At 34.4% G+C, this 11,371-nt stretch overlaps 2 protein-coding genes across 3 annotated transcripts; one reads left to right on the top strand and one right to left on the bottom strand.

Annotated features, from left to right (window-relative positions):
- The first annotated feature begins 2,345 nt into the window (after positions 1 to 2,345).
- LOC126709488 (protein LITTLE ZIPPER 2-like) lies at positions 2,346 to 3,321 on the top strand. Its single transcript, XM_050409745.1, has 2 exons — positions 2,346 to 2,802; positions 2,939 to 3,321. Exons 1-2 carry the CDS (start codon positions 2,696 to 2,698, stop codon positions 3,168 to 3,170), a joined length of 339 nt encoding a protein of 112 aa, XP_050265702.1. The 5' UTR covers positions 2,346 to 2,695; the 3' UTR covers positions 3,171 to 3,321.
- Positions 3,322 to 4,462: 1,141 nt separating this feature from the next.
- On the bottom strand, positions 4,463 to 7,700 carry LOC126709486 (uncharacterized). Of its 2 annotated transcripts, XR_007649404.1 has the most exons (5): positions 7,204 to 7,700; positions 6,551 to 6,629; positions 5,886 to 5,954; positions 4,925 to 5,082; positions 4,463 to 4,803 (listed from the first exon to the last, which is right to left on the bottom strand). XR_007649404.1 is itself a non-coding variant. In XM_050409744.1 (4 exons), exons 1-4 carry the CDS (start codon positions 7,536 to 7,538, stop codon positions 4,975 to 4,977), a joined length of 591 nt encoding a protein of 196 aa, XP_050265701.1. In that variant the 5' UTR covers positions 7,539 to 7,698; the 3' UTR covers positions 4,463 to 4,974. The 2 variants fall into 2 exon arrangements, 1 of the variants encoding a protein (XP_050265701.1); XM_050409744.1 differs by having other exon boundaries at positions 4,463 to 5,082; positions 7,204 to 7,698.
- Positions 7,701 to 11,371: the final 3,671 nt, after the last annotated feature.

Here is an 11,371-nt window from a genome sequence, read left to right as displayed (position 1 = left end):
GTGACTAAAAGTACATATAAATACTTTTTATTTATTTATAGGACATAAATATTTATTTGATTGGCCATATAGAACCATTACATAATACTAAGCCATACAAGTGAAACCTTTAAAAGTTTATATTATTCTCCAAGAATAAAATGGAAAAAATATTTATGTTTTGTTACTATCAAAACAATTTCTGCACCAAATAAATGCTGGATTAGTGGATCATGATCTAACTGTTGCGAAGCAGTAGCACTTGTATACAGAGGTAACTATTGAATTTGTCAACCATGAATAAGCAGTTTCTGCAACAAATCATGGATTAGGGGATCCTGGAACATGGACTTAATAGCACATGAAATAGGGGCAACGCTGCTGATATTTTGAATTCATTAATCATGTATAAGCAATACAAAAAGTCACAGGGATTTGAGGCTATAAGCAAATTAATAAAAATCTTTTGTCTAAGTTTTTATATTCCACTTTACACTCCATCCCCCTCTCCCCCACCCCACACCCCCACCCCCACCCACCTCCCCACCCCCCCAATTTTAACTTATAAGAAAAGATAAAAAGACATGTGACAGGTTGCAATTGGTGGAGTATAAAATGGAATATAAAGAGTAGAGCAATTGATTTTTATTCTACACCTCCTCATATGTGGATGTGGGTTAGACTTTCCCTCAATGAGTGATGCCCAGTACCTGAAATTTTCAACTTTATATGGCAGTAGAAATAGAATGAAGAAAAAAAATATGAACTCAAGACCATAAACAATACATATATGGTAGAATGAAGAAAGAGTTTAAACTCAAAGACCTTCTAGTCTAATACATAATAGACTACCACTTGTCTTAAACCTTAATCAAGCTAATGGAACATGGTGAATTTGTTCACTTTAATCAATATTTTAACAGTGACGAACTGAAGATTCCTAAAGGGAAGAATGTGATTTCTAGAGAAACATGATTTAACATCTAATCGGTGGAAATTGAATGAGATAAGTCTAGTAATTCACACATTACCTTTGACAATTTTCCCATCCGTTTGAAAAATAAGAAAATTAAGAAAAAGCTCATTAGCTCAGAACTAGGATCATCATGAAGATCTAGATGCATACAAAGTCACACATTCACATTCACATTCACATCGCCATCATCATCATGATCGTTCATCTCTTCTCAAACTTGGAGATAATTAAAGAGGATGATGGGGTTTCCAGGTCCTCAATATAGCATTTGACTCTTATATATTTGTGTTCAAACTAAGTATAATGAGAGAAATAAAAGGTGAAACAAGGGTAGGGTGGGATTTGGAGATGCCAGCCCCCCCTGCTAATGGTCCACCAAGCCACACAAAGCTTATAAATCCATTAGAGAGAGAGAGAGAGAGAATGGACAATCTACTACAGAGTTGCAATTCTCACACTTCTATGGGCCCCTAAGCTAAGGTGATGCCACTGAGCAATTTGTGAAAGCCTTATCCATTACCATTTATGCCAACCTTAACAAGGGTGTCATTCCAATGCATCATCACAATGCTAGATGACATGCTTGAGTTTGAGATAGCATAAAACGAATAATGACATGGTGGGGGTAATTATGTGCCACATTGCAGAACTGAAAGTTACAATGCCCAGTGAGATATAGCAGTACATGTAGAACGTACCAAGCAAATCATAATTTCAACGTGACAGACAATAAAGCAGCTTGAGGTTTAAACAATGCCAACTTACCAAGAAAGGGTTTTGTAATTGATAACTTGAGAAAACTTCTTATTATAGTAGTGAGTGAATTCGTACTGTCTGTGCAAATCAAGTGGAAAAATAACAAATTATAGTTAATTTTTGAAAGTGAAATAGACATATTCAGCAAAAAAGAAGAAGCGACATAGACATAGAGAATTGAGGTAATTAGTGTTTGGCCTGCTTGGTATTTTGTGAGTTATACCTAAAAGGTTGTTCGTTTACCGGCGTGTTGGAAGGGATAGAAGGAGAGACATACTATTGGCAAAATTTGCAAGATATATCTATTTGTGTATCATGTGGTGTATAATGTTTTTACAGATAGAGAAACATGAATACTTTAGGAGTGTGAATTGCCCGTGCTAAAATCAAAGTAGTTGATTTTACACACTATGATTGGACACTGACTCCCAAGTTGTTCTTCCTATCCAAATTTGTAGGAGTTCTTCAAATTTTTACTATAGAGATTAGATTAAAAAAAAAAAAAAAAAAAAATCTTTGAGTATTTCTATTGTGTACTTCCTCTATACTATATTTGCGTACTCTCCTAGCTGTTTTTCCTATTAATGAATTACTTGTTGAAAAAATGTCTTCATTCATGTAAATGTAGCAACTTGTATGAAATGATGAGAGCAATCGAAATTTCAACACAAACTCAAACCCTCTGGGTTATATGGACATTTAGTCAGCCCTTACAATGCCAACATCCTTCCATCTTAAGGGCTTTTTCTTCCTCATCGTTTGATAACGGGTTCTGACCTCTACGATCACAAGTCCACCTGCCATCATTACCAGAAGAGAAATCTCTCTCTCTCTCTCATTAACATGCCAACCACAATAAGTAAAATAAAACTAACAATGCAAACCCATCAATATTTATAGGAGCTCGCAACTCCCTCTTCTATCAATTTCCACTCATACACCTCAAACTTCATAATTTTCTACTCCAACAAAATTTTAACCAAAATGTGTACCGGCAACACTGAGAAGAAGATTCCATCTGGTCTAGTCCGTTCTTTTGAAAGAAAGCAAAGATCAAAGCGATCTGGAGTTGAAGTTCACAGGCATACCAGGTGTGTTTCATAGCATAGAATAGAACCCCAGTATCTCTTATGAAACAATTAATCTTTCTCTTTTCAATGTTTTGATGTCTCCCTTCCATTATGATTGTCCATATTTTACATGAACCTAATGTGTGAACTCTTACAGAAGATGTGAAGAAGAGGAGGAGAAGGATTTGGAACTAAAGAACCTGAAGCTATATTTGGAGAACAAAAGTATAATTGAAGAGAATGAAAAGCTGAGGAGAAAGGCTTGTCTTCTTCACCAAGAGAACTTAGCCTTAATGAATGAGTTTCAGAAGAAATTCCCCCATTGGGAACGTTCCTCCTCCACCCTTATTTCTTCTTCACAAACACTGATATCACACGAAAACAAGTGATACACACACTCTCTCTCTCTTTTTGTGTTACCCTTTAGTTGTTTTCGAATTATGTTATTTCCTTATCGGAGAATAAGGATTAATAAATTGCTAGGGATAATTGTTGTTATAAATTCATGATCAAAGATGAAAACCTGTACTTTCTGTGTTATGTTAATGGGTTGCTATAAACAGAATATTGACACAAGTGGTGCGCTCTGATGAATGTCTCTATTTAGACCAAAAAAGGATTTAATATATCCTTTCAAGGCAAAAGTCAGTAGTGTTAAATAATATATTGTTAAAAAAAATTAAAATTAAAAATTGATATTTTTGTTTTGGGAAATTTGGATTATACATTATTTGATTTCCCGTAGTTTTTTAGCCATCGATGTATAGTAAATGAGGAGCATCAAGCATTTTCCCATGCCTGGTTAATACTCAGGTAGCGATGCTTGGTTGAACCTTGAATGCTTTGTTATGTCACCTATGCGGACTTTAGGCCTTTTGGAGAAGATGATATTAATTGGCCCTTGGCTGCTTATAGGGTTGTAAGAACAAACCAAACAATCAAACCTTTTGAAAAGCTACTAGAAATTAAGCAACATGAGTAAAGAGGGTTGAATTTTTTGTGCAATAGAAAGCTACCTACAATGCTGTGGAAGAGTTCATAATTCTGTACGCATTGGAGTAGGTTTCAATTGATGCCATTCAAAGAACAGACAAAACAAAAACCGAGAAGTGTTTATTAAGTAAATTATTACAGCTAGGATTTTCTTTGAACAAGGAAGGTTCACATGTTACGGGACATTAACGAGGCTTCCCTTCTTCTTCTTCTTCTTCCCTTTTTTTTTTTTTTTTTTGGATGGCATTTTCCATTATTAACGAAGGAAGATCAACGTTTAAATTCTATATCTGTTATTTAGAAGAGAAATATTGCTAATGAAAGTCCACATGGTTTTAGTTATAATCCGGAGTTCTTTTCTCACCTCTGTCCTTGAATATTCCCATGGCAAGAGCCCTTGATTGCAATTTTTAAATAGTTCATGTCATAATAAAATAAATAAATAAAAAAATAAAAAAGTATCTTTTGAGATGGCTGACGCCTCTCTCTCACTGCATGTGTGCATCCCGCATGCTGTGAGAACTACATCACAGAGTTCACATTCCTGTAAGTACCAAGGAAATTTCATGCCAATTTAGGCTGATCAGATGCTTTACTTATCAAAACCCCGTTCCCTCCCAAAAAAAGATGCAATACTTATCAGTCAAAGCAGCAATTATCGACATGACAATCATAAAAGTAAACCAGCTTACCCAAAAAACATATATAGTAAAATTTTGAAAGTCTACAGATGCGGCGATTCAATAATGATTAGTTTAGACTTTGAAAATTTTTTTGTGTACATATACATGTTAATCCAACTAGAGAGGCTTAGGTCAATCCACTTGGTTGACAAAACTCACCAGGCACAATAGGGAGAACTTACATGATCATAGATTCAGCTCCAAAAAATGAGAGATTGGCTGAAAATATGCTGGTCCCGTGAGACTCATTCCAACTTTGGAAAAACCTCTTATATACATAATTTTATTTAAGTCAATCTGATCTCATCATGAATGTGGAAGCTTCCAGCATTTCGTGTCCAGTTTCCTGACACACATGCAACACATCCAGAAGAAGACTACTATTACTAGTTCTATAGATTGGTCCTTTTCTCTTAGCACATCTATTTACCAGATAAATGCCCTTGAAGAAGAGTAATATTACCAACCCGGAAGGCAGAACACAGTGAGAGATTTATTATGTGCAGGTAGAGAGAAATCAGAGACTCTTGGAGCTTTTCTCTGATGATTTGTATATGCGGTAGGCAGCAATACACATCGTGGCATTACCTATTACTGTTAGTGCCGCCTGAACAGCCACTAATACCTGCAAATCAAGGAGAACACCTGAGTCATTCTACAAATTCCATCTCATCTCATTCACATCATATTCGAAAAAAAGATGGAGGCACGAATTTTGGAATTAATATATTGGTCCGAGACATCAGGAGTTTGTGATTATGGTCATTGAATGCTTAAATAAAAATATTGCCTGGCATAATGAACTTATTTGACTAAATAGTCAGAGTAACCAAAATGAGAATGGCTCAAGCAGATGCAAAAAACACTAAAAAGAATTTCATTCCTATTTGTGGCATGCATGCCCCATGTGTTAATTCAAAGAGGAAGCATCTTCTGAGTGAGCTTGCAAAATACACAAACACACCAAACTCAAACCCATGTGTAAATTACTTAGGTAGGCTTGGTTATAACATAATTACAAGTGTGGCCATTAAACAAAGTTGGTTATTTCAAAATTACTTTAAGTAGGGTTATCTTCACTTCAGGTACAAGTTGTAAATACCTTGCTGGTGCAACAACTTGTGCCAGAACACGTATACTCGCAATCTATGTAAGTCACTGCAAGTTAGGAATCGGTGATGTAGAAGAGGGAGTGAAATAAACCCACAGAGTGAATCAACATCTATTCTTAAGCTCACAATATATATCCACAAAAGTTTCACATATTTTTCTATCAGGCTGATGTATGTCTAAGAGTTCAATTCCTTTTTATCAATCATCAGAAACTAAATATTGCATAACACTAATTCAACAGTAATAATATGTTCCACAGTTTCAATTATACCCTTTTGTACCTAATAATTGTCAAATTACGTGACCCTTTCTTACCTCAAGAGACTCAGAATTATAAAAGAAATGCCAAGTGCATGCACAAAATGCTCCACCAAGAAGGGGTACCTGAATCAATCAATTGTCAATCATATAACTAATGAATCTATAAAAGAAACAAGTGTGAGTTAAAATTTGGAAAAAGAAGAAAAACGTGCTTGATGATAATAAAACACAAAGCATGTTTCATAAGGATAAAGGAGTCACACAGATCAAATCCCTACATTTGATTAGTTATGCTAAAATTGGGCCAATTTGGATGTCCCCTGAGTAAAATCATCCCAACTGTGATATGCATATGAATTGGAATCCATCTGCTTTGTTCCTCACAGAAACTATTCTAAGTTTAATTCTACTCATGTTTAGATTAAGACATTGTTGAGTTGAGCTGAGTACCATATCTTCAGCAACAGCAAAAATAACAACAAAACACTCAATGTTATATCCTTCATGACACTAAAATATTAGCATGGCCTTTCATTAAACGCCATCAATATATGTTTGGAATATAAACTGATTGAAAAAAGCACATCATAGATATTATCATCACAATGTCAAACTTCATCAAAGACAAATTGTTCATACAACGAATACAAAATCACTTAATGTCTATGATAATCTAAGTAACTACTAAGAATTTGCAAGAATCGGAAGAAAAAACTCACCATACCCCAGGAGAGTCCTTTCCAAGACTCATACTCAGATTGCTCCCCATATTGCCACACCAAAGCCATTGCTGTAATCCTTTAAACAAACAAAAAAAAAAGTCTACCATCAGTGAATCTCATCCAAATAAAACACAATTTTCCCAACAACAACCAACCCATAGTCCCAAAATTTTGGGGTCAACTAGAAGTCCTCAACAGACTTATAAGGGTCAGCCACATGTATTATTTTCTTCCATTCTATTTCTATCGTATTTAAAGTCACATTTAATATACTGTATTTTCTTTTTCTTAGCAAGAAAACTTGAAGTAACTTAAAGATAGCTCTTGAATTCAATATCTTAAAATATCAGAATTTTCATATCAAAATTCCCTCCTACAAAAGCCTAAATAGAACTACTTCAGTATCTTAAAATATCAAAATTTTCATTACAAAGGTCTCTCAAACAAAAGCCTAATAGAACTATTTGACTCAGTTAACTCACATTTAATTCATCTTTAGAAATGAGACCACAAAAAACACAAACCTCAATACATTGACATGGACTTTCTTTTTCTTTTCGATCATTTTCTGACCAACCAAGTTCATAGAAATCAAACTTAAGACAAAATCTACAGAATTAAAAGCATCAACACCCAATAATAAAGAGTACCATTCAACCACACTGGACACGTGTATAGCCCAGGTGGGCAAGGACAGAGCATTGGTGGGCTCACTGAGTTGCAGAGAAGTAGAACCCAGCAGCAGCAAGGACGGTAACTCCGCAGCTGAGGTGGGTCCCACCAGGGTCAAGGTCAAACCAGCTCCTAACAGAGCAGCAGCCATGGTGGTCTTCGGGTTCTGGATGGTACCGTGATTGATGGAATTCCGGGTACGGGTCTGAACTTGGGTTTGGGTCTTTGAATGTGGGGTAGAAGAAGAAACTTGTCTTGTGGGTCTGTGAGGAAAGCTGAGTTTTGGAGGGTAGAATAAGGTGGTGATAGCCATAACTGAGTTTTGAGGATTTATCAGTGACAGTCGCAGACTGTGGTAGTTGGGTCTGTAACTGTAACTGTAACTGTAGTCCGATGCTATGAAGAAAGGGTCGTAGACGGGGTAGATTGGTAAATTACTTTAGGATAAGACCCAAGTTTTTTTTTTTTTTTTTTTTTTTTTTCAATTTACAAAGACCTCCCAAAAATTTATTTGAACTAAGATAAAATACAAAATTCCACCGTTGAGGCTTGGCTTAATATAAGCTACTGTCAAGATTTTGAAAATATCAAATTTAATCCATTTGGAGGTTTCTTGCTTGTTCAAGTCCTGTACTTTGTTTCAGCATCTTGTCTTGACTACAAACGTCTCGTAATGACTACATAATGACAGTGATATGCATAAAAGAGTGTCTGGGTAGTAAATAATAGATAAGTAAAAGCGAGGGATGGAGATGAAAGAACGAAAAACGGGGGAATTTTGAACAAAGTTAACTAGTTAAGTGACCTTCATGCTAGAGAGTCCATTGGATATTTTTGAAAAACGGGGGAATTTTGTGTTGTTTTGTTTTTTTGTTTTTGTTTTTGTTTTTTCTCATGCGGAAACATTAGCCATATGAAAAGAAAAGAATGAATTGGAGAGAATAAGAAAACTTAGCACAGTATTAATCGTTATTGGTCAACATGTGTGTAGACACTCGATTTTGTACTAATGATTTAATTAAGGAGAATGACTAAAGTGACTAGCCAAGTACCCCAAAAATCATGATTGCATTACATGCATTAATTCATTCATTGCATATCATGAAAATAATCTTAGGATTTTAATAGTCGTGACGGTATGTCCAGTTTCCAAATCGAACCGTCAGATTGAAAGATATCACATTATCAAGTTTGCACGGTCAACATGCATTGTGTCTAGGTAGAGTCGACCACGCATAAGTAATTTAAATTAATTCTGATTGGTTAAAAAATTAAAATTAATTAAATAATTTTGTGATTGGTTAATAAATTGTGTTTAAAATAGGATTGCTTGCATAGGAATAAACGGGATAATTGGATAACAATAGAATTGTGGATAATCTAAACTTTATCAAGATTTATTTTAGAGTATTTATCTACAAGATAATTGTTGCTAAAGAGACCTGAATTATCCAAAAAAGAGGTAAAAATCTTAGAATACAGATTGAAAACATGTCTAAGTGCAAGGCCCAACTCAAGAAAACCTAAAAAGGGAGTCCAAAACGCACTTGAGCACGAAAGTGTGTTTGGTGTCCAAAAGTACCATTCGACACTTTTGGAGTGCCGATCAGCACTTTCAAAGTGCTGAATGGCACTCTTTTCGGCTTTGGCCCAACTCTCTTCGAGTGCCAATAAAACACATCATTTTCGACTTTTTCACAAAAAGACGTGTCCCGATTTGCATTCTACTCATTGTTGCTTATTTTTTAAGTATTCTAGAAACTGGATCTCAAAATTCAGCACATTCCTTTTACGCTCTAGGAGAGACACCTTTTCACACTCTCAAATTTCTCACCCCCTTTCTGGTATTCTCTCTTAAACTAGGGTTTTAGGTTTCAAAGATAATTGCATAAATTTCATTGAACCCTAAAACATCCTCTCAAGAAGAAGAAGTCCTCCATGCAAGAGGTTTCAATTACCCTTTTCTTTTCTTTATGCTTTTCTTGTAGTAAAGATGCATGTTTGTATATATTTTTTTAGTTTAGTTATCCATAACATGAATTGTTAATTTATATTGTTAAGCGTGTTCTTGATTCTTTTATTATGGTTATGATCTCTTCCTTGATTTCAAAGATCTGCATATAATCAATTCTTTTTCTCAAATAAAAAACGGATCTGCATTTTCCCTAGAGGTAGATCTGAATTTTTCTTAAAATAAAAATGGATATGCATCTTCCTTAAATGTAGATCTGAATTTTTCTTAAAATAAAAATGGATCTACATCTAAGAAAGATGCAGATCTGAATTTTTCTTAAAATAAAAATGGATATGCATCTTCCTTAGATGTAGATTTGAATTTTCTTAAAATAAAAATAGATATGTATCTTCCTAATATGCATATCTAAATTTTTCTTAAATTAAAAAGTAATTTGCATCTTCCTTAGATATAGATCATATTTATTTTTTTTTTAAATGGCAAATTTTGAAGTAAAGAAAAAGATCATGAGCGGTTGTGTTTGTTTTATTCAATATATGTAGCATAAATTTACTTCATGAATGAAATCCTCTTCTCAAGCAATCTATTTCATACTTTTTGAACATATAAAACAGATCTGATTTTTTTGTCATCAAAAAATCATTTTCTTTAAGTTCTTAAAAACAAATCTGATCTTTTATAAACTAAAAACCATTTTTTTTTTAGTTGTCAAAAAATAGATCTGCCATTTTTTTAAAAAAAAAAAACCAAAAGACTTTGTTTTATTAAAAAAAAAAAACAAATTTGAATTTTCTCTCTAAAAACCACCTTCTTTTTACACAACAAAAACAGATCTATTTTTTTTTTTTTTTTTTATAAACCAAATTCAAATTTTTTTTTTCACTCACAACAACAGATTTGAATTTTTTAACAAAGGAGAAGATACGTTCATAAAAATTTTTTGTGATGTAGTTTATTTTACATGTGCAATATACCATTCATCTCATGCATAAAAAAGGGGTACATTGGTCATAAGAGTCTAGAAAACCAGACTCTGTTTGGGTGGAATGGATGCCTAACACCTTCCCATTCCATAACCTAGCCTTCGAATTTAGTTTCTTTGGATAGGTAGACCTATATCTTATCTTTGCTTTTATTTTGGGTAGATTGTAACTAGGACAAAAAGGCATGTACTTATTTGGTAGTTTGTAACTAGGACCCAAAGCCATGCAATTTTCAAATTTTCAAACATGTATTTATTTAATCAATGAAAGGAAACAATTCAATTATGTATTTTTTTTATATTTTTTTGTATAAAAATAAGTAGCGACTCAACACCACTTACCCAAAAAGAGAGGTTCCCTTAAAAGCACTCAAAAATCTCTCTCTCTTTTTTTTAGAGTCACTTTTTTGGTCTCTCATAGTGGCAATTCCGCTGGGGATGTCAAAGGCTAAGTTTCTTGTTAGACTTAAGTGACCAACTATGTATCCTTGTTTTTTACGTAGTCTTGCATGATTTTGTTGTTTGTTTGTTTATTTATGTTTGTTGAGATGTTGTATGATATTTTCTTGTTGTTTGTATTGTTTGTTAAAAGCTTTCCCTAACTGTCATAGTGTGTGCCATCCAAACAATATGTATGCACCCTTTTCAACAACTTATGGTGGTAGTAACCATGGATCATCGATCTTCATTAGATTCGGGTACCTAGTGGTGAACTCATCAACTTATAGCCTAAAGTCACTAGATCATTTCTTGTTGACTGTAAAGGACAAACCATGCCATTTGGATTAACGCAATGTTCATTACATTACAAGTTGGGAGGTGTAACGTCCTAGCTATGGGAAACAATAAAACAACAAACCCACCCTACAACGTAATAACCTAGAACCTACCCTTGGCCGGTCCCGGTTAAAATTGCATTGCATTTTGTGTGTATTTGTTTGGTTAATTGATTGATGTGGATGGGGACTTAACTTTGATTAACCCGACCAAGCCTGTCATTAGGGGAGAATTTGGTCAAGATCTAAAGGAAGGTTGCAAAGAGAACCTAAGCCCAACACTCAAGCCAGTTGCTCCAATTCCAAGCCTGTCACTCCCATTACGGTACTGAAGCCCGTAAGCTTAAAAGAAACTCCGCTGCTGCAACATCACAACCCCATCTTCTACTTACAAGACAGTTTAAGCCACAAGA

This window comes from Quercus robur, chromosome 12 (genome assembly GCF_932294415.1).
Source record: "Quercus robur chromosome 12, dhQueRobu3.1, whole genome shotgun sequence".
In the NCBI taxonomy this organism is placed as follows: domain Eukaryota; kingdom Viridiplantae; phylum Streptophyta; class Magnoliopsida; order Fagales; family Fagaceae; genus Quercus; species Quercus robur.
The sequence above is the reverse complement of the archived record's forward strand: the minus strand, read 5'-3'. Positions and strand labels throughout refer to the sequence as shown.